Source organism: Pithys albifrons, chromosome 11, assembly GCF_047495875.1.
Source record: "Pithys albifrons albifrons isolate INPA30051 chromosome 11, PitAlb_v1, whole genome shotgun sequence".
NCBI lineage: Eukaryota > Metazoa > Chordata > Aves > Passeriformes > Thamnophilidae > Pithys > Pithys albifrons.
The window spans coordinates 3,112,563-3,123,765 of NC_092468.1; the positions used below are offsets into that span (position 1 = coordinate 3,112,563).

The following is an 11,203-nucleotide window of genomic DNA, read 5'->3' on the forward strand; positions in this document are numbered from 1 at the left end:
GCTTGACTTGGCTGAAAGATTCAACCTGTGATTTACAACTGGTATTATCTGGTGTTAAAAAAAAAAAAAAAGTTGAGTTTCCAGGAGATTGCCCTGGCATTGAACCCTGGCAGTCAGTCTGGGATGTTGCCATTCCAAGGGTCAAACTGCGACACGGAATTACCTACGTAAGACAGAGGGAGCCCAGGAACAAACACAGCTCTGGGAATTAAGAATCCCAGCTGGAAACGATGCTGGTCCCAGCACTGATGGGGTTAAACAGCCCAGACTGCCCCCAGCAGACACAGAGCCGACCCCTCTGGGGCAGTGGATGAAGTCCTGGCACAGCCACCGAGGGCAAACAAGAGCCCAGTGTCCGAGCACTTGCCAACCTGTCGTGGGCGAAGTCACAAGACGAGCTCTCAGCTGAATTCCAGCAGGAGAAAGATGCCCAAGGGATCCTGAGGCTACAGCTGGACAGCCATGAAAGGCCAATTCTGCTGCTGGGAAGTCTCGGCCACACACGGAGCCCACAAAAGGAGTGTTCATTCCCCCCCCTCGCACAGGCACTCCCCCAAATCACCTGCTTTCTCTGACGTGCTCGCAGTTCGTGGGGAATACAATCGCTCGGGAGTTCCCGTGGGCTCACGGTGCCACCTGCTGACAACTGGAGGCAGCATCGGAGCTGTCTCTGCCTCTCCAGAGCCACTCAGCTTTTCCATTCGGGGATTTCCTCTCCATTTCCTTGTATTTATCAACCGTCCTGGCGACTGGATGCAAGTCTTGTAAATATTTGTTTCTTGTCACTATCTTTTCACTGGCTCTCATCTTCCATCGGTCTCTTTCTGCCCCTGAAATAGTGTGAAGTTTCTTTCAAACTTTCTAAACTTTGACTAATTGTTCAGACTTGAGAAAAGGAGGCCCAGGGGGGAACTTCTCCATCCCTACAACTCCCTGAGAGGAGGGTGGAGCCAGGTGTGGGTCGGGCTCTGCTCCCAGAGGGAACGAGGGACAGGATGAGAGCACCAGGGGAGGTGCAGGCAGGATATTGGGAAGGTTCTTCATGGAAAGGGTGGTCCATCCCAGGCACAGCTGCCCTGGGCAGGAGTGGAGTCCTCATCCCTGGAGGGATTTCAAAGCCATGTGGATGTGGCACTTGGGTACAGGGGTTAGTGGTGGCCTTGGCAGTGCTGGGGAATGGTTGGACTTGATGATCTTAGAGGGCTTTTCCAACCTTAGTCATTGATTTGACCAAGAGCAGCTGATCCCCCCCAGTTATGGGAACAGGAGGGATTATTTAATTCTCCCCCTGTCCCAGGTATGCACAAAACATCTCACAAATTCACACATAACCCATCTGCTCAACAAGCTGAAAATTCAGACACTTTAATGACCCCATAATGTTTTTCATACCCTTAATAACCAATCCCTGAGTCGAGAAGTACAAACAGCTCTACAAGAGGCAGCCCTGTAGTGGAAACAGGCTCTGGGCCAGGAGGAGGGAAGAGGGGCCCACACTCCACTCCTGACTGCTGTCCCTTTGCTCACAGCAGTGCTTTCAGCTTTCTCAGGCTTCTTCCCCCCCTCCATCAGCTTTGGCTACATCCAAACTATCTTCTGGGCTGTGGAAGGTGACTGCAAGTGTTAAGACAAAGGAACTCTAACCCATTATAGGGCCCCCACACCCCCAAGATAAAAGTAACAGTAGATCAGGATCCCTTTAGGAAGCTGGTGTGATTCCAGCTGGTTTTGCTGGGTGGGGGTTCCTCACTCTGAGCAGGTCCCAGGGGAGAAGTTCCCGTGCTTGCAGGTGGCAGCCAGGACGAGGCTGGCACAGAGCAGGGTGCTGAGCAGGGTCACAGCACACACCAGGGGACTGTGTTCCCTCAGCCCCACGGGAACCTCCAGCACCAGCTCCTCCTGTGCCTGCAGGGGAAGACAAAGGGATTGTACTCATTTAACAAGCTGCTTCTGTTTGACAGCAACTGAGAGGATTAGTAACCAAACTCTGACTTAATAAGACTCCTGCTAAGGCTTCTTCTGGGATTCCAAACAAACCCAAGATGGGACATCCCCTTTTGTATGGCCAGACTTCATGAACAAAGATTTGGGCAGGGCTCTCACCATGTGCCCTTCCAGCCTGTGCAGGGGATGGTTTAGGTGAGGCTCAGCGTGCGCAGAACTGGCCCCACTGTTGAAGCCCTGAGGTCCATTTGCCACGGCCAAGTGAGCTTGGACAGTGACAGGGAAGTCCTCAGGACTAGAACCTACAGCCCCCAGTATTCCCAGGAGGTCTCCCATCCTCAGGACTAGAACCTACAGCCCCCAGTATTCCCAGGAGGTCTCCCATCCTCAGGATTAGAACCTACAGCCCCCAGTATTCCCAGGAGGTCTCCCATCCTCAGGATTAGAACCTACAGCCCCCGGTAGTCCCAGGAGGTCTCCCATCCTCAGGATTAGAACCTACAGCCCCAAGTATTTCCAGGGGGTCTCCCATCCTCAGGACTAGAACCTACAGCCCCCGGTAGTCCCAGGAGGTCTCCCATCCTCAGGATTAGAACCTACAGCCCCAAGTATTTCCAGGGGGTCTCCCATCCTCAGGACTAGAACCTACAGCCCCCGGTAGTCCCAGGAGGTCTCCCATCCTCAGGATTAGAACCTACAGCCCCTGGTGTTCCCAGGAGGTCTCCCATCCTCAGGATTAGAACCCACAGCCCCCAGTATTCCCAGGAGGTCTCCCATCCTCAGGACTAGAACCTACAGCCCCCAGTATTCCCAGGAGGTCTCCCATCCTCAGGACTAGAACCTACAGCCCCCAGTATTCCCAGGAGGTCTCCCATCCTCAGGACTAGAACCTACAGCCCCCAGTATTCCCAGGAGGTCTCCCATCCTCAGGATTAGAACCTACAGCCCCCAGTATTTCCAGGAGGTCTCCCATCCTCAGGACTAGAACCTACAGCCCCCAGTATTTCCAGGAGGTCTCCCATCCTCAGGACTAGAACCTCCAGCCCCTGGTGTTCCCAGGGGTTCTCCCATCCTCAGGACTAGAACCTACAGCCTCCAGTATTCCCAGGAGGTCTCCCATCCTCAGGACTAGAACCTACAGCCCCCAGTATTTCCAGGAGGTCTCCCATCCTCAGGACTAGAACCTACAGCCCCCAATACTCCCAGGAGGTCTCCCATCCTCAGGACTAGAACCCACAGCCCCCAGTATTCCCAGGAGGTCTCCCATCCTCAGGACTAGAACCTACAGCCCCCAGTATTCCCAGGAGGTCTCCCATCCAAGCACTAACCAGGGCTGACTCTGCTGAGCTTCTGAGATCTGCCAGGATCAGGTGCCAGGGTGGCATTTAACTGCCCACAGCCCCTTTTTATTGCCACCAAACACAGTGGCAGCCACTGCTGCACTGCAAAGCTCAGCAAGTGCATCTGCTGCCACTTGTGCTCCTGTCTCTGCTCCTACACCAGCCTTGCCACTCAGGGTGTGCAGGGAATGCCACACAGAGGACAGCAGCTCTCACAGTGAGGTGAGGGCACTGAGAGGACACATTTCCCCAAGGTGAACAAATATTTGGGGTTTTGGTGGATGCAGAAAGTGTTTTTGGACAAGAGCTGCAGATGTCTCAGACATCTCCAGGTATCTTAAATATAGGAAGGTATATGTGTAAAAAAATAATAATTTTTTTATGATTTAAGCTACTCTTATTTCTGAATTTCTGTGATACTGTGACCCTTTTGATCAACAAAGGCAGTTGTTTACCACACTGCAGATCCCACCTTCCTTGGTTCTGAACACAGAGTAAGAAATTTCACCTCTTCTTAAATATTTACCCAATCAGGTAATGGCAAACAAATAAAAGTGACCACCTTTTTTAGGATGCTACTCATTAAATCTGCAGTTTTACCCCTCCTTTAGTTGGATCATTGAGTAGTTTTTCAGTTTTACCCCTCCTTTAGTTGGATCATTGAGTAATTTTTCAGTTTTACCCCTCCTTTAGTTGGATCATTGAGTAGTTTTTCAGTTTTACCCCTCCTTTAGTTGGATCATTGAGTAGTTTTTCAGTTTTACCCCTCCTTTAGTTGGATCATTGAGTAGTTTTTCACTGCTACTCCTCTGAAGCACCAACATTGTAAAGAATTTTCTTAATTTGACCAGTGCCAATTTTATCCTAGAATTCCAAGTAAAACAGCAAGGAAATAAAAGAAAAAGGGTGAGGAGAGAGCAGCCTGACAAAGAGCACAGAGTGCCTGTGAGCACAGCAGAAGGGCAGGATGACCCCACCAAAAGCCAGTCAGAAAGGAGCCTCCCAAAGGGGGAACCACCCAACTAGTCTTCTACTGATTAATCCCTGCCCTGTGGAAGTTGCTAATCACAGAAACACAAAGAAGCAGCAAATGTTCAAAAGAACCAGACAGGAGAACTCACAGGTCTGTGTGTTGTGCTGTGCCACTGACAGGGAATGTTTCCTTCAGCTGAGCAGGGAGCTCCCACTTCTACAGGCTGCCAACACTCTGCTGCCAGGGCACCTGGGGAAGGCAGCAATGCATCAGCAGGAGCCAGGGGAATGAAGCAATCTGGCCTGCAAGACTTTGCCAGATGAGGGATCTTCCCCCCACAACAGCCTGACAGAGTCAGCTCCCTGGAAGCCAAGTGGTGAAATAGCACTGACAGAAACACACCAGATCCCCCCTGCACGGTCAGAGAGGTGCTGGGCACTCCTTCCTGTGAACTTTGCAACAAGTCCCTCCCTGACACAGCAGGTATCCAAGAGAGAATCTCACCTGTGTGATGTCTTGGCCCCTCTGTCCTTAACAGGGCAAAGAATTCCTGGTTAGCCTACAGATCCCTCAACTTTAGCCATACAGTTACAATTTTCCCCCAAAACAAGTGAAGTTATTCCTCCCTTTCTCCTTCTTGGCCTTCTGTCAGCACATGCAAGAACTCCTTTTCAATACTTTAGACCTTTTCATATTAATAATAAATGTTTTCCTGATCATAAGTAGTAAATGTGGCAGAAAACCAGGCAGATTTCACACCCTTTTTTTCAGTGACCAGGCAGTCTTGTTTGCCCCTGTGTTTATCCCAGAAAATCATTGCTCAAATGATGCACAAGTGAAGGTAAAGGAGTTGCAAACCACTACTGAGTTTGACTTGGCAGCTGGCAGGAGTGACTTTGTGAAGGGACACAAAATTTGGAGCAAAAATAGAGGATTTAATTGTTCACTTAACTTGAAATATTGTCAGTGGGTTTCAGGTTCCTGTTACATTGGAGTTTGAGACTATGACTGTTCTAAGCTCCAGGCACAGTTTCCTACATTTCCCCTTAGGAACAAAGTGTTAGAAATCATCAGAATGCTTTGATGACTCTAAATAGGCAAGGGTGGATATTAAATACACCCTACACAGCTTCAGCTGCCATGGGAATTGTGAGGATTATTAAGAGTTTGTGAATTAAGAAAGGCCTTTAGAGCTGCAGGGAGGTTTGAGGCCTAATAGTTGGTACTTTTTGGTACAGAGATGAGAACACTGAAACTTAATTAGTCCTGTGAGAAAAACCAGCAGGCTGGCAAAAACAAAATAAGATAAAGAGGTTCTGGGAGAAGATATCCATGAGAAAGGAATGTTAAAGGGATAAATTTCTCACAGGAAAGAGAACATCTGAGCAAAGAGTGACATCCAATTAAAAGCTGTAATGAAGTTTATAGACACTGCTATTCAACCAATGGGAAGTAGCCATGGGTGAGATTTCACAATATATATTGTGTAACTTGTAGTTAAGAGTTTGCTTTTGCCTTTTCCTATTTTTTTCCTTTTTCTTTCTTCATGGAGTGATTTAATAAACTACCTCACATGTGTGACAACTGCAACCTGTGTCCCCTTTTTGGCTGCCATGACCTACTGAGTGTAACCACAGGGAAACACCAGGAAAACAAGGCTGGAGCAGGAGGCCTTTGGCAAACCAGGGCCTGACAAACACATGGATTGTGACAACTGCCAACACTTCCAGCTGGAAGAGCCCCAACAGCACAGGGTACAATGGCAGCAGCACAACACCAAGAGGTGTGTCACAGACTCCTAGTTCTCAGAATCACAGACTATTCTGAGTTGGAAGGGACCCACAAGGATCATCGAGTCCAACTCTTCAGTCACTGGCCCACACAGGGCATTGAACCCATGACCTTGGCATTATTACAACCAAGTTTTAACCAACTGAGCTAATCCCATCTGCCTTTGGCCAGGCAGCAGCACCCAGTGAGGAAGACAACGAGGTGTTTCCCAGGGCCACACCATCCCCTCGTGCTCACACGAGCACCGGGAGCTCCGCGTCCAGCACACAAACACAGAGCCACATTCCCAGCTCTGGGCTGCCCACGGTTATCCTTCTCTCCCCACGAGCACACCCCTGAGACTCTCACTGTGGCAGCAGCAGAGCAGCACTTGTGGGCTGTGCAGCACGACCGAGGCTGGCTGGCTGTGCCGGGCCGGCCGGTGGTACCGCGCGTGCACCGGCACGGCCGCGCCGAAGCAGCGCGAGCATCGCGGGTCCTGCTCCAGGGACAGCACCAGCTGAACGTCCGGGGCCAGGTACTCAGGAGCCTCCACATCGGTGACAGCAGGAACCAGCACTGCCTGCAAGCAGGGAAAGGTACAGGGGTGGCCTCGATCAGAATCCACACCACGGGGGAAGGGATTTCCCTCTGTCTGTTTTCCAACACTGCGCTTGATTTTGTGGTCAGGGAGATTAAGTTGGAAATTCTGGCCTTAAGCTGTTCCAAAACCCCTTTTCCAGTCCCTCTCCAATGAGTGATTACTACACATGAAAAGTTTAGAGTTATTGGGGTCACCCTTTGTAGGGTTAAGGGGGGTGCATTAATGACAGTCAGAAGAGCTCAGGCACAGCAGCATCAGAAGGCTTGATCAGAAGGCTTTATTTTTATTTACAGCTTCACTTTTTATATACTCTTGTATCCAATGTCAGGATAGTTAGTCAGGATGGTTAGACAGGATGGTTAGACAGGGTGGTTAGACAGGGTGGTTAGACAGGGTGGTTAGACAGGGTGGTTAGTCAGGATGGTTAGACAGGATGGTTAGTCAGGATGGTTAGTCAGGATGGTTAGTCAGGATGGTTAGTCAGGATGGTTAGACAGGATGGTTAGTCAGGATGGTTAGTCAGGATGGTTAGTCAGGATGGTTAGACAGGATGGTTAGACAGGATGGTTAGACAGGATGGTTAGGATGGTTAGACAGGATGGTTAGACAGGATGGTTAGACAGGGTGGTTAGTCAGGATAGTTAGACAGGATGGTTAGTCAGGATGGTTAGTCAGGATGGTTAGTCAGGATGGTTAGACAGGATGGTTAGACAGGATGGTTAGTCAGGATAGTTAGTCAGGATGGTTAGACAGGATGGTTAGACAGGATGGTTAGTCAGGATGGTTAGTCAGGATAGTTAGTCAGGATGGTTAGACAGGATGGTTAGACAGGATGGTTAGACAGGATGGTTAGACAGGATGGTTAGTCAGTTTGCCCAACATACATGGAAACATTGTACTGGCTCCAAGGTATCCCACATTCTACAGGTGGCTCCTGCTCCTTAAGGGTGCACCCAAACTGCTCTCCTTCAAGGATAAATTCTGAACTGCTCCATATCAATCTCTTCATCAATCACCTCAGACATCAGAGGGTCCACAAACACACTGTCACCCCCTACACAGTGTCACTGTGCCTTCAGCCAAACCTGAGAGGCATCAGCTCAGAGATGTGTGTAAGCAAGGGCAGAGCTGCACCTCAGGCCTCCCAAGGGCAGAAGGTGCCACAGCCTCTGCATCCACCTTTTAACCAAATAAAGCACCTAAGGAGAATAAAGCCACAGCCTTTGCCCATGTCTCTACCCAACAAGCGAAGCAAAGACTGGAAAGCAACACAGAAAGCTGGGATGAAAGCAAAGCTGGGAAGCTCCCTCATCACACTGCTCACAGATCCCCACCACTCTTTGGGGGTCACCCTTCTCAGCCTGAGTGCTTCTCCCACTCACTGGGGCTGAGCACAGGAGCAGCAGCTCCCCCAGACAGGGGGTAAGAACATCAGCAGCACACAACACCAAATGGATGCTGATCAATCCAAGAGATACAGGGAGATGTCACAAAGATGGCACTGAGCAGCATCTCCTTCCAGGGATTGATCCCCTTGGTGCAACAAGCCAGGTAAAGTCGAGAGACTGCAACTCCCAGAGTCCTCCCCCAGCCCTCCTGGCACGGGACCTTGATAGGCTGGAGGGATGGGCTGATTCCAATGGGATGAAATTCAACAAGGCCAAGTGCAGGTCCTGCCCTTTGGCCACCCCAACCCCCTGCAGTGCTCCAGGCTGGGCACAGAGTGGCTGGAGAGCAGCCAGGCAGAGGGACCTGGGGGGACTGAGGGACAGGAAACTCAACAGGAGCCACCAGTGTGCCCAGGTGGCCAAGAAGGCCAAGGGGATCCTGGCCTGGATCCAAACTAGCGTGGCCAGCAGGCCCAGGGCAGTGACCCTTCCCCTGGACTCTGCCTTGGGGAGGTCACACCTTGAGTGTTGTGTTCAGTTCTGGGCCCCTCAGTTGAGGCAAGAGATTGAGGGGCTGGAGCGGGGCCAGAGAAGAGCAACGAGGCTGGAGAAGGGACTGGATGTGACACTGAGTGTCCTCTGAAACACCTCCAGGGACAGAGAATCCAACATGTCTTGATCCAATCCTACTGTGATCACCAGCCCAGGGCACTCTGTAGGGTTGGATCAAGGGTTGGACTTGGTGATCTCGGAGGTCTCTTCCAATCCAACTGAGAAGAGAAGAGCAACGAGGCTGGAGAAGGGACTGGAGCACAAGTGCTGTGGGGAGAGGCTGAGGGAGCTGGGGGTGTTCAGCCTGGAGAAGAGGAGGCTCAGAGGTGACCTCAGCACTGTCTGGAACTCCCTGAAGGGAAGTTCTGGCCAGGTGGGGCTTGGTCTCTTCTCCCAGGCACTCAGCAATAGGACAAGGGGGCACGATGGGCTCAAGCTCTGCCAGGAGAAATTGAAGTTGGAGAGCAGAAAAAACTTCTTTGCAGAGAGAGTGCTCAGGGATTGGAATGGGCTGCCCAGAGAGGGGGTGGATTCCCCATCCCTGGAGGTTTTTAAGGTGAGACTGGATGTGGCACTGAGTGCCATGATCTGGTAAAGGGACTGGAGTTGGACCAAGGGTTGGACTTGATGATCTGGAAGTCTCTTTCAAAGCAATCACTTCTCTCATTCTATGTTACCTTTGTCACATTGTGCTGCTGCAGCATCGCCAGCTCGTAGGGATCCACGTAGATTCCTGGGGGAAGATGAGCTCTGGCTGCCACTGCACATCCTCCTGCATCCTCCCCAAGCTCCACCTTCACCAGCAGGTCCCTTCAGACAACAACAGGAGCAAGACATTTATACCTGCACTTCAGAAGTTGGCAAAAAGCCCCTGTGAGGTATTTCTCAGATGTGCAGAGGCAGCTCCCACACTGTGCAAAGAATTCAGAACACAGTTCCCTTTCAGACCGTGCCCTCCTTCACCACAACTCCACATCCATGGCCAAAAGGAAGTTTCACTTCTTTGTTAACTTCTCAGAACTACCAATGGCCTCCACACAGCTGTTAGAAAGGGGCCTCCTGTTCTCCCTCCACTAGAGCTTGTTAATGACTTGATGATGTTAATCCATTCCTGAGACATGCCCAGGGATCAGCTCAGGGAGTTCATGCAGCTGGCCCTGGAAAGAAGAGAAGCTTCTTCACATGTAAAATGACCCACACGTTGTGCTGATGGAGGGCTGGGGGAACACTCACCTGTGAAACCCCTCCTGGAGGAGCTCCTGTGTGACAGTGGTGTCCTGACAGGCTGCCTGTACATCTGGGGGGACACAGAGACAACAGGTGAGTGCACAGAACACACAGAGACAGCAGGTGAGAGTACAGAACACACAGAGACAGCAGGTGAGTGCCCAGAACACACACAGACAACAGGTGAGTGCACAGAACACACAGAGACAACAGGGAACTGTGCACAGAACACACACAGACAACAGGTGAGTGCACAGAACACACAGAGACAGCAGGTGAGTGCACAGAACACACACAGACAACAGGTGAGTGCACAGAACACACACAGACAACAGGGAACTGTGCATAGAACACACAGAGATCACATGGGGTAGCAACTTTGACACGTGAAGCTGGATAATCCATGAATATTTCACTGGCAAAACCTCTCACAGCAGCAGGGAAACAGTGTTGGACTGTGATCAGCAGCAGAAGAGGTTTCTCTGGTCACTGACACAGCTGTGCTTCCCAGACCTCAAAACGGTTTGGGTTGGGAGGGGCTTTAAAGCCCAGCTGGTTCCAACCCCCTGCCACGGGCAGGAACACCTCCCACTATCCCAGGGTGCTCCAAGCCCTGTCCAGCCTGGCCTTGGACACTCCCAGGGATGGGGCAGCCACAGCTCCTCTGCCCAACCTGTGCCAGGGCCTGCCCACCCTCACAGGGAGGAATTCTTTCCCAATATCCCATCTATCCCTGCCCTCTGGCAGTGGGAAGCCATTCCCTGTGTCCTGTTCCTCCATTCCTTGTCCAAACTCCCTCTCCAGCTCTCCTGGAGCCCCTTTAGGCACTGGAAGGGGCTCTGAGGCCTCCCTGGAGCCTTCTCCTCTCCAGGCTGAACAGGCCTGTGGCACTCACGGAGGGCACAGCAGCGCTCCCAGCCCTGTCCCTGTGGCACTCACGGAGGACACACAGCAACACTCCCAGCCCGGTCTCTGTGGCACTCACGGAGGGCACACAGCGCTCCCAGCCCTGTCCCTGTGGCACTCACGGAGGGCACAGCAGCGCTCCCAGCCCTGTCCCGGTGGCACTCACGGAGGGCACACAGCGCTCCCAGCCCGGTCTCTGTGGCACTCACGGAGGGCACACAGCGCTCCCAGCCCGGTCTCTGTGGCACTCACGGAGGACACACAGCAGCGCTCCCAGCCCTGTCCCCGTGACACTCACGGAGGACACACAGCAGCGCTCCCAGCCCGGCCCGGACCCATCGCCGCCCGCCCGCCATGGCGGCCGCTCCTCACGGCGCCGCGCGGGCTGCCCCATGCGCCGCCTGACCGCGCGGTGCCCGCACACCTCTGGCTCGGCGGCGCTGAGTTCTTCAGGCATTGTTGTGGGCAGCCCGAGGGGCCTTACGGTGCAGGGGGCCTT

At 52.1% G+C, this 11,203-nt stretch overlaps 1 protein-coding gene across 2 annotated transcripts; it reads right to left on the reverse strand.

Annotated features, from left to right (window-relative positions):
* Nucleotides 1-1,340: 1,340 nt before the first annotated feature.
* PIGX (phosphatidylinositol glycan anchor biosynthesis class X) lies at nucleotides 1,341-11,090 on the reverse strand. Of its 2 annotated transcripts, XM_071565937.1 has the most exons (6): nucleotides 11,003-11,090; nucleotides 9,805-9,868; nucleotides 9,249-9,381; nucleotides 6,397-6,610; nucleotides 4,406-4,506; nucleotides 1,341-1,905 (listed from the first exon to the last, which is right to left on the reverse strand). In XM_071565937.1, exons 1-6 carry the CDS (start codon nucleotides 11,058-11,060, stop codon nucleotides 1,747-1,749), a joined length of 729 nt encoding a protein of 242 aa, XP_071422038.1. In that variant the 5' UTR covers nucleotides 11,061-11,090; the 3' UTR covers nucleotides 1,341-1,746. The 2 variants fall into 2 exon arrangements, with proteins under 2 accessions (XP_071422038.1, XP_071422039.1); XM_071565938.1 differs by lacking the exon at nucleotides 9,805-9,868 and having other exon boundaries at nucleotides 11,003-11,079.
* Between the last annotated feature and the right edge of the window lie 113 nt (nucleotides 11,091-11,203).

Coding starts and splice junctions, on each gene's coding strand:
- PIGX (XM_071565937.1), bottom strand. CDS start 11,060: ATGGCGGGCGGGCGGCGATGGGTCCGGGCCGGGCTGGGAGCGCTGCTG. Junction 6,611..9,248: donor AGCAGCACAATGTGACAAAG/GTAACATAGAAT, acceptor CCCTGCTTGCAG/GCAGTGCTGGTTCCTGCTGT. Junction 1,906..4,405: donor ACAGCACAACACACAGACCT/GTGAGTTCTCCT, acceptor CTTCCCCTGCAG/GCACAGGAGGAGCTGGTGCT.